Source organism: Ooceraea biroi, chromosome 11, assembly GCF_003672135.1.
Source record: "Ooceraea biroi isolate clonal line C1 chromosome 11, Obir_v5.4, whole genome shotgun sequence".
Taxonomy (NCBI): Eukaryota; Metazoa; Arthropoda; class Insecta; order Hymenoptera; family Formicidae; genus Ooceraea; species Ooceraea biroi.
In genome coordinates this window covers 12,885,458-12,900,542 of record NC_039516.1, presented here as the reverse complement: position 1 = coordinate 12,900,542, position 15,085 = coordinate 12,885,458, and the positions used below count along the sequence as shown (strand labels likewise).

At 41.8% G+C, this 15,085-nt stretch overlaps 3 protein-coding genes across 8 annotated transcripts; 2 read left to right on the top strand and 1 right to left on the bottom strand.

The window, feature by feature from the left end:
* Positions 1–1,076: 1,076 nt before the first annotated feature.
* On the top strand, positions 1,077–4,637 carry LOC105275321 (adenosylhomocysteinase). Its single transcript, XM_011332087.3, has 6 exons — positions 1,077–1,216; positions 1,517–1,707; positions 2,755–3,096; positions 3,592–3,807; positions 3,900–4,126; positions 4,209–4,637. Exons 1-6 carry the CDS (start codon positions 1,195–1,197, stop codon positions 4,504–4,506), a joined length of 1,296 nt encoding a protein of 431 aa, XP_011330389.1. The 5' UTR covers positions 1,077–1,194; the 3' UTR covers positions 4,507–4,637.
* A 133-nt stretch (positions 4,638–4,770) lies between these two features.
* Positions 4,771–11,005, bottom strand: LOC105275316 (GATOR complex protein WDR59). Of its 6 annotated transcripts, none has more exons than XM_011332078.3 (20): positions 10,785–11,001; positions 10,628–10,677; positions 10,373–10,508; positions 10,086–10,299; positions 9,864–9,997; positions 9,652–9,801; positions 9,426–9,585; positions 9,258–9,337; positions 9,118–9,184; positions 8,825–9,033; positions 8,480–8,743; positions 8,256–8,406; positions 7,990–8,183; positions 7,707–7,846; positions 7,399–7,617; positions 7,178–7,307; positions 6,549–6,578; positions 5,447–5,607; positions 5,065–5,321; positions 4,771–4,987 (listed from the first exon to the last, which is right to left on the bottom strand). In XM_011332078.3, the coding sequence occupies exons 1-20, from the start codon at positions 10,833–10,835 to the stop codon at positions 4,848–4,850; spliced, it is 2,937 nt and encodes a 978-aa protein (XP_011330380.2). In that variant the 5' UTR covers positions 10,836–11,001; the 3' UTR covers positions 4,771–4,847. The 6 variants fall into 6 exon arrangements, 4 of the variants coding, with proteins under 4 accessions (XP_011330380.2, XP_011330381.2, XP_011330382.2 ...); XM_011332079.3 differs by having other exon boundaries at positions 7,707–7,843; positions 10,785–11,000; XM_011332080.3 differs by lacking the exon at positions 6,549–6,578 and having other exon boundaries at positions 10,785–11,000.
* Positions 11,006–11,778: 773 nt separating this feature from the next.
* LOC105275315 (repressor of RNA polymerase III transcription MAF1 homolog) lies at positions 11,779–14,572 on the top strand. The gene is made up of 5 exons (XM_011332077.3): positions 11,779–13,034; positions 13,110–13,259; positions 13,347–13,625; positions 13,719–13,838; positions 13,931–14,572. Exons 1-5 carry the CDS (start codon positions 12,952–12,954, stop codon positions 14,001–14,003), a joined length of 705 nt encoding a protein of 234 aa, XP_011330379.2. The 5' UTR covers positions 11,779–12,951; the 3' UTR covers positions 14,004–14,572.
* The last annotated feature ends 513 nt before the right edge of the window (positions 14,573–15,085 follow it).

The following is a 15,085-nucleotide window of genomic DNA, read 5'->3' as shown; positions in this document are numbered from 1 at the left end:
TTACATCGATGTTATTTTTAAAATTTTTGTTTCCCTTAAGCTAAATTATTCCTAAAATTTTATATATCTATCTTGTAGAATCTTGAATTGAGAAGATATTTATGCATTACCTTGTAGCCCTTTAGGCCCTTGCAAGGACTAGTAATGCCATCTCACTATGAAGCTATGTAGTATTTTAAATACATACATAGACAAATAGCGCCATCTCACTGTAAAACAATATATATCATTTTACATGCATATACAGAGAAATGAAATCACTGAATTAATTAATTTGCACGGCTAATATTATGTCAAGCGCCATGAAGTGTGAAATTATTGTTAGAAAACAAATAATAAATTACTTGAAAAATAAATCATGTTAAGTCGTGTTTACTAAATTAGCAATAATAAGTATTAATAGTATTATTAAATTATTAAATTACATATAAATAAACGTATTATTAATAGGCTTATTAAAAATATTAATAATTTGTAAAAAATATTATTCATTTTTATGACATAATTGCAAAGCGCCATTTTGTCATTACAACTACTATCACTGATTTCATATGCATCCCGTTCTAAAATTTCTTAATTAAAGTAGAATTAAATTAAAGACCTTATAACGTGAGAAATAAAATACAAAAAAAGATCCTCACATCATCACATTTTATTCTGAATCGCAACAAGAGATGGATTTTAAATAATAAACTGCATAATATTGCCTCTGCTATTGCCTCCTAATGTATCATGGCGACTTGATTGAGAAATCTCGTCCAACGCCAAAACCACGATATAACCGCAAATATACGACGCAAGCGAATATAAGATGGAGCAAATTATATTTAGCGTTTATACCAGCACTGATATCGCTTGTTACAAACATCAAACGAATACGTAAACGTACCTGCAAACGATATTTTTGCGGCCGCTCCGGATCCGTGACACTCTCGCGCGAGGAAGTTCAGTAACTGTAGCGAATTCAAACGATCGTTCATCAACATCGAATGCGCGATAATCGAATCTCGAATCGATAGGTCGATGTGAGATGACGCGTTCACCCATATTGGCTCCACGTTCCTTCTAACCTTTCCAGCAACGGCAGTGCCGGCGTATCCGCGCATAGGTTATTGTTGGTTATTATATGCCGTTTGTGCCAGCTCGCTTCCATTTGCTTCGCACGCGCCAGTCTAAGCACAACGCAGCACAACCATGAAACCCACATACAAAGTCGGTAAGTATCGAGCCAGAGAAACGCGCGGAAGAACGACCGAACGATAGCTCCTTTTCAGAATAACGCGACTATCGACACACGTGCTCGTTTCGACAGCGTCAAGTGCCGGCCGTTTTGAAATGTCGATATTTTCTCCACAGATAATCTGTGACAGATTGTCGCATGTAGTGGATGACAAAATGCTCACGTGTTAAACTAGAAAATTATGTAAACTTAAATTTTCCGATTTTTGCTTAACTTGACTTGCAAAAGACAAACATCGAATTGATAATCGGGAGGAAATCTTTTTATTGTCCACAGCTGATCTGTCCCTGGCAGAATGGGGTCGCAAGGCGATCACTCTGGCAGAAAACGAGATGCCAGGTCTCATGGCTATCAGGAAAAAATATGGACCATCAAAGGTGCTGAAAGGTGCACGGATCGCTGGCTGCCTTCACATGACCGTGCAAACTGCAGTGCTGATCGAGACTCTGCTGGAGCTCGGCGCGGAGGTGAATATCGCATGATCTAATTTATATAATTATATATACAATAATTTATCACTTAACACATTGCAGACTAGACATTTTTCTATATTGCTAACTATATCCAACAACAGCCAGCTTCTTTTTCTAAAAATTTTTTTCTTTTTTCTTTAAATTATTTGAGTTGTTAATAGTTAAAAAATCATTGTCATGTTAAATACTTATTTTCAACAATTATTTTAAAATTATGTGCATAATATGAAATGCAAGATATCTCCTTCCGCAATATGTTAATATCTAATAACAAATAGTAACTGTTCACAACAATGAAACCTTGCGCTACCATTTGTGCATATTGGTAAAGAGGCCTGTGAAGATAAAACCTCTGTGAATGTTATCACCGATGACTCTGACCTATGTAAATGTCGTAATCTTTTTGTAAATAAGTTAATGCATATTTAGCCGTGTATCGAAAGAGGTTTTTTTAGTGACGTGCAAGATCCCAATCGTAATGACATATGATAATAGACTTTTATATATCGTGGCACTTGACAACGGAGTTAATATGTAATATGGAAAAGAAGTATTACATAAGAAGTTTTTTTTATACAAAAAGCGGTCTCATTGACTTGGAAAACTTTACTGAGAATTTTTCAATAAGAAGATAATTTATGTAAAAGTCGGTTCTTTATATTTTAAATTTCCTTCTGGCATATAAATCAATATGCAAATTTAATTTTACGCGAATACCATTTATCAAAAGTGATGGACTAAATATATACATAAAGAGTAGAACTATGTAGATTATTTCTATTTTAATCACAAGAATTAATTGTTTTTTTTTAATATTTTAGAAAATATTCGAGTAAATGTGTCACAAATATTCTGAAGAATTATACGTGTGATAATACAAGATAATGCACTTGCGCAACAATATTCTCTTTATCAACGTTCTCCTCACGCAAACACGTCGTAAACACTATCTAAAAAAATTACCAATCAGTATTCTAAAATATTGTTGCTCAGGAAAATCGAATTTTCGAAAAACAGGCTTGTAATAAAATTTTATTACAGGTGCAATGGTCGTCCTGCAATATATTTAGCACGCAGGATCACGCGGCGGCGGCAATAGCGAAGAGTGGAGTACCAGTATATGCTTGGAAGGGGGAGACAGATGAAGAGTACATCTGGTGCATCGAGCAGACCCTCGTTTTCCAGGACGGTAAGCCGCTCAACTTGATTCTCGACGACGGCGGCGATCTGACAAATCTCGTGCACACCAAGTACCCACAATATCTCCAAGAATGTCGCGGATTATCAGAGGAGACCACTACTGGTGTGCACAATCTCTACCGCATGATGAAGGAGGGTACGCTCAAGGTGCCGGCGATTAACGTCAACGATTCCGTAACAAAGGTTCGTTTATGCTCGTGAGCAAAGTTCTAAATAAGCGAGCTTAAAGTAGAACTTATCGCTAAATTTTATATTTTGTAGAAAAAATATTTTCGAACTATAACAATTATATATTATTTTATTTTATTTAAATAATTATTATTCGTATTATTACTTGAGACATACATTGATTGCGTTAATATACGCGTAGATTGCATATATATTAACGCAATCACTTTATCTTAAGTAAGTAAAAAACGAGAAAATAGATAAGTCATGAGTGATGAAATAAAGATACGAGGAATGAGCAAATCACAAGTATATCGTCATGTGTTGGCCTCTGAGATTCATTTTTTCGACAATTGATAGATTTAGGACAATTTCTTTCCGTCTTTCTATAATATTTCAGAGAAGAAAAAAGATAGAAAGTGTTCTAAAGCATTCGAGATTTAATTGGATCGCAACGTCGAAGAAATAACTTTATTCTTAATTTAATTTATGCACATTTTTTTCCAATAGAGCAAATTCGACAACTTGTACGGATGCAGGGAATCGCTGATAGACGGCATCAAGAGAGCGACCGACATCATGATCGCCGGCAAGGTGTGCGTGGTGGCTGGATACGGGGACGTTGGCAAAGGATGCGCACAGAGCCTGAGAGCCCTCGGAGGTCGCGTGATCATCACGGAAATCGATCCTATTAACGCACTTCAAGCGGCCATGGAAGGATACGAGGTCGGTATCATCGATAAAGAAATCCGATCGTAAAATTATGTCAAATTATATCTTGAAATCATCGTTTGCTAATCGTTTAACGTAATGTTTAGGTGACGACAATGGAGGAGGCGTCCACGAAGGGCCAGATCTACGTGACCACCACGGGATGCAAAGACATCATAATGGGCCGGCACTTCATGAGCATGCCGAACGACGCCATCGTCTGCAACATAGGACACTTCGATTGCGAGATCGCCGTCACGTGGCTGGAGAAGAACGCCGTGGAGAAGATCAACATAAAGCCACAAGTGGACAGATACCGATTGGAGAACGGCAGGTACGTACACGCGTGGAAAACCTGACCGAAACCTGAGGCGAGTCGAGTATCACGTGATGAGTGAATCATATCGTCGTTTCAGGCACATCATTCTGCTGGCGGAGGGTCGTTTAGTGAACCTGGGCTGTGCGATGGGCCACTCGAGCTTCGTCATGAGCAACTCGTTCACGAACCAGGTGCTCGCGCAGATCGAGCTCTGGACGAAGTCGGATCAGTACTCGGTCGACGTGCACATGCTGCCGAAAAAATTGGACGAGGAGGTCGCGGCGTTGCACTTGAATCATCTGGGCGTGAAACTGACGACGTTGACGGCGGAGCAAGCCAAGTACTTAGACGTGCCCGTGGACGGACCTTACAAGCCCGATCATTACCGATACTAGTCGATCGTTGGCGCTTACTCGCGTGCGAAGCCTCGCGGTAGATCATTGTACAATGACGAATCGTGTTCCTGTTGTGATCACAACGAGCTTTTATATTGGAATGGGACAACATTAAAGTCTTTCTTCTAGATGACGTTGTACGTGTTATTAACACATCAAATAATTAGCTAGCTCGGTTAAAGAAAAACCTGCATCTAATTCTTCAAATTCTTTTCAACCGTCGTTTCTTCGAGTGATGTGACAGAAAACTATCAAGGCATATGTAGAGCAAAAAAGATTTTACTTCTCTTCCAATAACAACTATCACAGACCATAATTATCTATAATTTTATTTACGCTATTTATATCTTAAACAGCACCGAGTTCTCTTGCAGGCAGTGACAACCGCAGCCCGTCGGACATACTGTCTCCTTGGCGAACCATGCTGCCAGATGTTGAATGTGTCCACCATGGCCGCAGAATATGCACGAGTTGCTTGGACCTAGATTTAACAAAGGAATTTTTTTAGCTTCTCTGAAGATATAAAAGACATCTGATCATGATAAAAAAAACTACAACCTCTGACTGTGATATGGCAAATTATACATTGGAAACTCAATCCCTTGCAATTCGTGCACTGCGGACTTCGGCTGATCTTGCCGCAGACTCGGCACTCGCATTGCAGCTCAACGGCGCCCTTCTGCAGGTCGCACAACGAGGCGCTTAAATGTTTCAGTACTTGAGCTCGATCATCCAACAGCTCCCACCTGTGCAACGCCTCGGCATACGCTTTCTTGTAACCGTCGTACAGCGCCGTGTGCTTCTCGTCGAGCAACCTGCACAGATCATTTTCAATGATATCGTATTCTAGATTTTCGGAACGCGAAAACTCAAAAGTCATCGAAACATTTTTCAGTTTTCTTTACGCGTGGTTTTCGAGCATTGGATTGTCGCAACGTACTTAATGTTCTTCGCCGAGTCCCCAAACGAGTCTTGAATGATTTTCAAGTCGTCGAGCGACTCCGACCACGAGTTAGATCGGTGCTGCTTGAGATTCTGAAAATTCCATCCTTCCAGCGTGGTGTCCGCTAAGTGTATCGTGTGATAAGGTGAACCACCAGGCTGCAAAGAAACAACAATCTGTATTATTAATCTACATTATTTTTTTATCATTGCAATCTTTGCGCTCGCCGAAGCTAGAATATTCCCGGCAATTTTACCGTTGCGTTTGGATGCCAGAATATTCTCGATAAGGAGTTTAAAATTATTATTAACTATTAAAACAGGCTATTCCTTTACGTAACATGATTGGATTAATTTTATGGAATTATTGCAGATTGGTTACGTGATTGGCTTATGTGGAAAGAAATTGATTAACAAACTTATATTTCGATGAAATGAAAGCTATAGCAGTAAAGAATATTTAATCCGTTTTAACAAAAAAAAGTTCAAGAAAGATGCCAATCGGATGTTATTAAAGAAAATTATAAAACAAAATATAATAAAATATAACTGAAGACATTATCTTTCTTATTGATGCAAAAATTCATTTAAATAAAATTAATTTCATGAACTTTTTCGAAAAAATTAGACGTACATTATCTACTTACGAGAAATTAATTTCGATCAATGAAGGATACATACTTAAACGGCTATCGACTGCAGAGGATGAATATTAGTAGTATAGATATAAACCTTCATATTGTTTATGAATAATACCATCACAGATCACGTAGTTGTGTTTGTCAGTATGAGACAGTATGTATGTAATTAATCACAACAAACAGCACATATCGCACCACCAACTGCGATTTGTTGCGGGCAACAATCGTTTTTACGTTTTTGCTTTTCTTATCAATCGACTGATCAAGCGATTAATGCAAGATTTGCGTATCGACATCCTAATCGGACGGATCGGCGAACAAATCTGCACACTTGGTGGCATAGCGATGCTTCCAGTCCGATGCTGAGAGGCGAATGCACGTTATCGACAACATAAAAGAGAGTCCTAAGAACCAGATACAAATCCAAAATGCTTCGTTTTAGTACCGACTCGGTCTTACCTTCAACCACCATTTTCCTGTGGAAAGCCTCTATAACAAACGTAACATTGCATCGTTAGCTGTGTGTGTATGTATGTATGCGCAGTTAAGTGACATAAAAAATGAGAGAGAGAGAGATACGCCGGTATAGTATTTTAATTTGCTACATATAACGCAGACGAAATTAAAAATTAAACTCAAAAGCTTGTCGAGCGTGGTTCTTAAGATTCTCCTGTGAGCGCCGATCGTGTGATCGATAATAATCGATCACACTGCTGAATATCGATTACGGTATCAATCTATGCGCATACCATACCGTCGTACTTGCGACTATCACACATTACACAGATTTGCATCAGACACCGCTAAGTGAAAACGCTAAGCGTAATTCCCTCGTGCATCGGAAGAAAGAGATACGTGCTGTGCATAAAGGTCTCCATCCTTATAACCCAAATATACTGTAAATACTCGTATTCGTGTCGCAGAAGACGAGAGTGTGACCGTTGCTGCTTATCATCTACGTTATTTCTCCCGTCGACTTTGCAGCGGGTGGGTGCTAGCCACGCCATGCCAGGAGAAATTCTCGATTGGCGCACGACGCGGCTCGACGCGCTTCTCGTATTGCTGTCTCGTAAGAATTTTATACGTACACTGACGTTCACCGATTTGCTGTTGCTCAGTCTGGTTTGCACCGCCTCCGTATTCTCCGACCGGTGGCTAAGCGCGCAGCTCAGCATACCGGCCATTTGAACGTCGGACTGATTAGCGTAATGCTGTATTCTGAAGGAATAATGAAATGAGCAATTAATGCATCACGATTTTCGTCAATCGATCGATTAAGATAATAAGCCAGAAAGAACACGTTGCTTACAAGGAATGAATTAAGTTTTGCCCCCACGGATGCAGGGGCCAAGGTGCGTCGATGTCGGCAGATTGACCTGACTGGTACGAGTTCTGCTCGCTACTGGGAAGCGTCTGGGAAATTATCAGGCCAGCTAGACACCACGTCTGGACCAGGTCGGACCGTTCCAACGTGGCAGCTACGTTTGCGTTATGTTGACACATCGTCGTGATGTCGGCGGTGTTGATTCTACAGAAGAAAATAAAATATATTCGTAGGATTTTTAATTTTCAAAACGACGCTCGAGTAATATATAATAAATATAGCATCGCTCTTACGTGTACTTCTCGGCGAGCTCCTTGTTGACGAAGAATAACGACGAGACATCGTATATCATGACCATCGGGTGAGAATTCTTGAAGTACGATCGGTCGTGCGTTCTATTCGTGCCGTGCATACTGCGTCGGAGGTTTTTCTGCTGATTTAAAAATCGTGTTTAAATAAAATCTACTTCAAAACGAAGATTCATTTCGAATTCTACAGAAACTGACAAATTAATTGTAATTCTAATTTATATCACTCTTGTTCTGTTGATTAACCCGAGTGTACATGTCAACTTACACGATCTGGGAAGTAGTACGAGCTGATAGAGATGTTGTCGTTGCTCGGCACGTAGGGACTTCGATACATGTGCATGAAGGATTCGCCGTTGCCGATGCTGTTGTCTAGGGCGGACAGTGCCCTGGGCGTCGCGTCTCCCGGTTTCATCAACGATTTTCTCGCGTACGAGGGACGGCCGAAACAAACGAGGATACCTGACACCAAGACACTTGGACGATTAGAAAAATCTATTAAGTGTCAAAAGATCGTGTTGAACGTGTACGCACCCACGGAACAAAATTTCGCGCCGGACGTTCTGGGAAATGGTATATAGGAGTCCTGATAATTTGCACAGATGGTGGGCGAGCTGAGGAAGTCGCCATTGTTCTGCATGTGATACACCAAGTGACTGTTCTCGTCTTCGTCCTTCTTGCAGGTCTGCGGAACACGAAGACATTAGACTCTTGCTGCAGCATCACGTTAATTCGTTAATCGAAAACTCGAAACTTGCTTGCTCTAAAGTTATGATCAACTGCCTGAGACACGGCTCCAAGCATGACCTGTTCTTCCTGACGCGATGCTGAGCGGTTTGCGTGAGGACCTTCAGCAGTTTGTTCATCGTCGCGTTGTCGATCGACGTGCCCTGGCAGAACTGGAATGTCGGCTGCGCGCTGTACGGATAATTTACAGGGAAATTCACCTTCAGTATCACATTGTAATTTTTCGTGCACGCAGTTATCGTGCAACTCCTCTCCGCCGCGTCCATCGCGTTCACCTAGATCGAAAAAATCGATTTCAAATTATCATTTGATCGTCGTTAATTCATCTTGCGTCCCGCGCGAAGCGATATCGTTACCTCTATATTTGGTATGTTCATGTTTATCAGGGAGAATTCCTGCTGCAGACTCTTTGGTTGAGTGGGTGACGAGACCTTCTTGGAGTTATCCGGTTGGTTGGCAACCTCAACTTGCGGCACTGGCTCGTCCACTTTGGTCGTTATGTAATTGATCTCGGGCTCGTTTTGCGAACTGTTGAGTTGCAGCTCCTGAACGGACTGCAGAGTTCCTGCGAAAAAATTCACATCAACATTAGTTAAAAGTTAGATATAATTTTATTATATTGCAATACGTTTTTAACGACTACACATACTTAAATTGCTTTCTTCTGAGTACTGGCTATAAACCGATAGGCCATCTTCCATGCCATTACTGCACAACTGGAAAGTGAAGAGAATTTTTTATTATTTTTGTACGATATTTCTTATAAAATCATCAAAATAGAATTCTCACCTTTTTTATAAAAGGGTTGATTTTAAATATCCTTAGACACTGATCCTTGGACCATGTGACGAGTTCAAATTCGCTATTCTCTGTAAAGACAAGATCACAAGATTACGATATCGTGCTTTATAATATAGTACTACGAGGAATTTCTTAGCACAGTTTGACGACGTGTACCTAGTTTCTGATGTCGCCACTGAAACTCGAGCACGACATCCGTATGCCCCACGAATGTGTATATTGGAGCGCTCAGGTTTGATGTGTTCCACAGCAGAAGACTGTTCTCCCCCCGTCGCAATTGCGGCACTACTATCGTCACCAAACCTTCTCCAAAAGGCTGAAAAAATTTATAATAAATATTAATTTATATATTTACAACAAATAATTGTCTTCGCTCATTTACCGTGTATCTCGCTCTCCACACAGGCGAATTTGTCGTCAAGATATTCTCAGCCCTGCGCGGATTGACGATGTCGAAGATCTTGACGGTGCAGTCCTGGCTCGATGTTGCCAGTTGATTTTGTTGAAACGGACACCAGTCTAAGCCGTGTATCTAAAATTATTGACATGGTCAGTCTTTCAAAGCTATTGAAAGGATGTAACAAAGCTACACACTTTCGTCAAGTGAGCTGTTATGTATTGCACAGGACTGTTCGCCTTCCGCTGGTCCCATATCTTGATATCACCGTCATGCGCAGTGGCCAAAGTGTGAGATAACAACGGATTCCAACGTACTTGGGACGATCCTGCTGTGGGAACACGCACACGTGCAAGTCAATATTTTTCTTACTTGCTTGATAAGCAAGTATGACTATCTGAATATGTATCTCGTCTTACCAACTGCGGACAGAGACAAACACGGCTTCCTCTGATCCCGTATGTCCCAGATATGTATAAACGTGTCGATACTGCAAGAGGCAAGGATATCAGGCTCCTTGGGGTGCCAGTTTAGATCACTGACCACGCGCGTGTGTGCCTTCAGGCTCTGGATAGTTTGTACCTCGTACCCTCCCGCCCCATTGAGATCCAGTATCTCGATTCGTGTATTGCTCTAAAAGGAAACGTCATTCTAGAGCAGGATGCATCTAGCAGCGTAATCACATCCACAACTTGATATATCTTACAGAAATTGCGCACAAATGGCAGTTCAGGTCAGATGGATTCCATTCTGCAGAGCTAACTTCGTATTTACTCTGCCGCTGGAACTTCTTCACCGTGTTAACGTCTTCGTCCAGTTGTTTCACCGCAAAGCATCTACGCCTGAAAGGAATAGTGCATGACAGTTTCGTGATGCAAGCTTCCAAGTAATATTTATTACGCTATAGAGAATTAATAATGGCAAGTAATTAAATAATTTCACACGTCAATTAGTCACTTACCCGGCTAACAGAACGTAGTTGCCGGTCGCGTCCATAGCCATGGTGTTAGCCTGAATACGACATAGAAAAGTACATGTAAACATTCTATTAACGCTTTATACTCTCTGTGAGAACAATGCATTGTTACGTGAAGAGTGATCACATTTTTCCAACTAACCTGTAAATCCCGGTGCTCCGTAACCACATAGTCGCTGTTTCGCTTAGACATTGTGAAAACAAACTTCTAACATTCCTGTCACTTGCACAAATCGAGATTGGAATCGCACTCCGCCGATCTCTGCCTACATACACTGGCATATAAACTGCATTCAAATCACAACATAAGTAAGTAGGTTAACTCAAGCTCCGAAAATCACTCCGCGGTCCGCGCCATCAGTCTTGTGGCAGTCGGTAATGTAGAAGACTACATTGACTACAAGCGATATTAGTAGTCCATTCTTCATTCTAGCGAGATAGTCTTATTTATCTGATTGGCTAATAAATATCTAGAATAATATTTTTGATTTTAATAAAAGTATAATCTTGAACAAAAAGTTCAAGGTATTATACAAGAACGAAAATTCAACTTACAATTGACGGTCAAACTGTTTTACGTATTGAGCAACCTGGCACACATTGCGACATTCAAAATTGCTGCAACTTCAGACGTCAGATTCGTTACGCGTACATACATATATACATATTAACATGTATATGTAACTTGTTTAAAATAGTATGATAATTGTCGATAGTAAGAAAAAGCATTAATTGTTATTATTATTAAATTTCTAATGTTCTCAATTATTCTCTCGTATATTTATAAGAGCACTGCGCTAATTTTAGTTAATGTTCCTTTCGAACATCAATCATCTCATTTCAAGCGTAAGTAAAAGCGTAATATAATAGGCTACAGTTTTGACGGACGCCAGACCGAATGTTTTTCGTTTCGGACGAAAAAAACTCTCGGTCACGGTCTCATACACACGTACGCGGGGCTCGCGCGCGCCGTGACGCGTCACGCACACTCGCGCGTCGCTGACGTAACGCTATTGGCTGCGCGCTCGTGTTCCCACGGCGAGCGAGTGAGCGAGACGGAGGATCGACGCGAGCGAGCGTGCGAGCGAGACAGCAGCGGAGTCTCTCGTACTCTCGTCGCTATTTCTGTCACGTAGGACGCTTGTATACGACACCGTACAGCCGACCGCGTGGTGTGTGTGAGACCAGTGCATACATACACACGTACGTGTGCGCGTGAATGCGGGTTGAGTCGAGTCGCAGTTAGTTGGTAAACTGGTCAGGCCCGTGCGCGAGTAAGATCGAGGTGCGACGTTCGACGTGAAGACGAGTTCGACGAGAATCGAAGAGGCACGAGCCGCCGATCAGACAGCGATTGAATTGATATACGTGATTTAACAGTGATCGGCGAACAACAATGTCCGTGATTATGGATTGTTTTCGTCAGTAGCGGGTGCTACGTGTGAGAAGCTTTTCCTCGCCGTCTTCCGTGTGTACGAAGCCCGTACCTTCCCACCGAGAGTCAACGTCTCTCCCCCTCTCTCTATCTCTCTCTCGCTCTCTGTTCGTCCGTCGGTCTCTCTGTCCTTCGACCTTTGTCGATCATCGCGAAACCCGCCGTCGTCCTTCGAATAAAACGTGTGTGCGTTTTTCGCGCGGCCTTCGCCGGAGAGACGATCATTTTTGAGCCGAGTCGCGCAGGGCAAGAGCGGCGGCCCGCTTTTGTTTCTCGAGGTAGGGTCTCTTTATCGCGACGCCTGTGTGTGTGTTTTCCTCTCTCTCTCTCTCTCGTCCCCTCCCCCCCGCTGTGTGCTCTCGTCCGTCTCTCTCGCTCTATCGCGTCAGTGCAAACGAAAACAAGCCCGCGAATCTCCCCTGGTGGTGAGAGCCTAATCTCGCGCTCGACGAGTCGTCAGAACTCGATCACCTTCCCTCAAATCCTTCACTAGCCGTCTGTAATGTGCAAGTACAGTAAGGAAACCGGGAAAACCACTACGTCGACGATTAATCTCGTGCACTCGAAAAGGAAAGGAATTTTCATACACATAAAAGAGATGCCCAACGACCTGATAAGTCTTCGAAGTCGAAGAAGCTTTCTGACGTTTCGCTTGTACTGAACGACCCGAGCGTAAACTTTCAAGGAAACAGATTCGGGGATTCGCTTTGAACAGCGAGCAACGATAAAGGGCTCCAGAGGCCGTGGAATGTCAACATTGTAAGGCGAAGAAGGCAGGCCAAGAGGGAGTCAACGCAAACGGTTTCAGCAACAGCTCCAAGCCTCAGAATTTCTTTTGCACACTTGGAGAGAGAGACCCGTTATTGTTATCACGATGAAGCTGTTGGAGAGCACGCGTTTGGAAGCCATAAACACTGCCTTGTCCATCAAGACAGGAGATAGCAAGATCATTGGCAGGTGAGGCAGACATCTTACCTCGCATTAATTCCATCGTTATTTCATTCTCGTTATTTGTATCTTCGACCGTTACAGGATCGAGAGTTACTCTTGCAAAATGACGGGTATCGAGAAACAGCACTATAAACGGTTCAACGCGGAAGAGGGAGTCACGCCACACGATTTACAAGCTCTGTCACCGCCGCAGACATCCCTGGGAACGTCTCCGGCTCAGGGATACTTGAGGTATCTCACAAAGAAATGCAGGCCTCAAAATTTGCGGCAGCATTCAGTTCATTTGACGCTTGTATTGACACGTTTTTCCCTCCACAGCCGCAGCATCTCCGGCGACGAGGACGGTCCGTTGTGTGACACGATCAGCAGGAAGACATTGTTTTATTTGATCGCAACGTTGAACTCTGCCTTTTCGGATTATGATTTCTCGAACGCCAAGAGCCACGAGTTTAGCAAAGAACCGAGTTCGACTTGGATGAGGAACGCCGTGGACGGTAATCTCAGCGCTACCGCGGGCGATCACTATCGCACGCTGCGTTCGAGCCTGTGGGCGGCAATCAACGATGAAATAACGTTGGACGAATGTGATATTTACAGGTACTATATAATTTAAACAATAAATAATAACACGTTAAATCCGCATTCTGTAATATTAGGCAGATTATACATCATATAATTTTTTCCTTGCAGTTACAATCCGGATTTCGCGTCAGACCCATTCGGAGAGGACGGATGCTTGTGGTCGTTCAATTATTTCATGTACAATAAGAAGCTGAAACGCATCGTATTTTTCACATGCAGGGCGATCAAGTAAGCCGCTATCTCCTCCGGCAGAGGACGCGTCGTTCCGTTATCTCTCTTTGTCCCCGTGCTAATATCGTTTGTATTTGTTTGCTCCACAGTCCGCTGTACGTGCCCGATTCCGGAGTTGGTAGCGATTACGCTATGGATGAGGACGACGAGGACGCGTATTAAGTCTCGTGATTTAATGTCCGCTCGATAAGCAAATGAACTTATCGAAGATACATGTACGCAATCTCTACGAGTCACGTCTCAATTTTCTTTAGTCGTACGTGGCGAGCTTGTGGGCGCGCTTGTTTGTTCTCAACTATTACGTAACTCGGTAACACTTCGTGTATTACTCTGATTTTCAAGTTAACAAGGTAATCAAACTGTTCTCTCTCTCTCTCTTGGATATTCACTTTAGAATTTCTGTGTTTTGTCAGTCACTCGCAGTATGTAAAGGTTTTTTGTAGATGATGGAAGACTTGCTTTCGTAGTTCGTTAAGTCCCGTCGATTTTTGAATGTCTCTTAACGAAATCTCTCTTGCGAGATAGAAATAATTTCATCCTTTAAGAAGTAGATGTACGTGTACTATCTCTATATGAATCGTATGAATTTATTATATTAGAACGAACACTCGGTGTATAAGGATTCTATTCGTCTTGATACGATTACGTTAACACTCGACTTAATGTTTAACATATATTTTGAAGGCAAATTGTACGTAATAAATAAAATTCACTACGGTTATATGCAACTACTTTCAATTTTTATTATTGCTCCACGTTCATAACTATCCAAGTTTTGCGCAGTAATAGATATACTAATAAATAGCGATTTTACAATATATTATTTCTTGTATGCGACTACGTAATACCTTACTAGAGTTTAGTTTTTTTAATGTTAGCAATGAATGAAAAATAAAGCGAAAAATATAAAAAAATAAGATATGCGTTCCTCGCTCTCCTGAACGAACACGAAAGCCGTCAATCTACAAAATCACTAGACCTAGTTGGACTTGTGATCACGAAAGTAACCAATCCCCTACCTATCGACTCCTATTTTCCCGTCACAGTTTCACGTATTTCATGCCCTGTATCAAGCCACGGATATGATTTCGTTATACTTTGTCTGAATGTCAATCGGCAGTGAGCGTCATAACGTCATCAACGAAAATTGCTTCGCAAAATTTTCTCAATATGTTCCGCTCTTTAGTACGTAAACCCACACGTAAGATAACTTGCAATTTTTGCAGATGCGTAACGCTGTATAA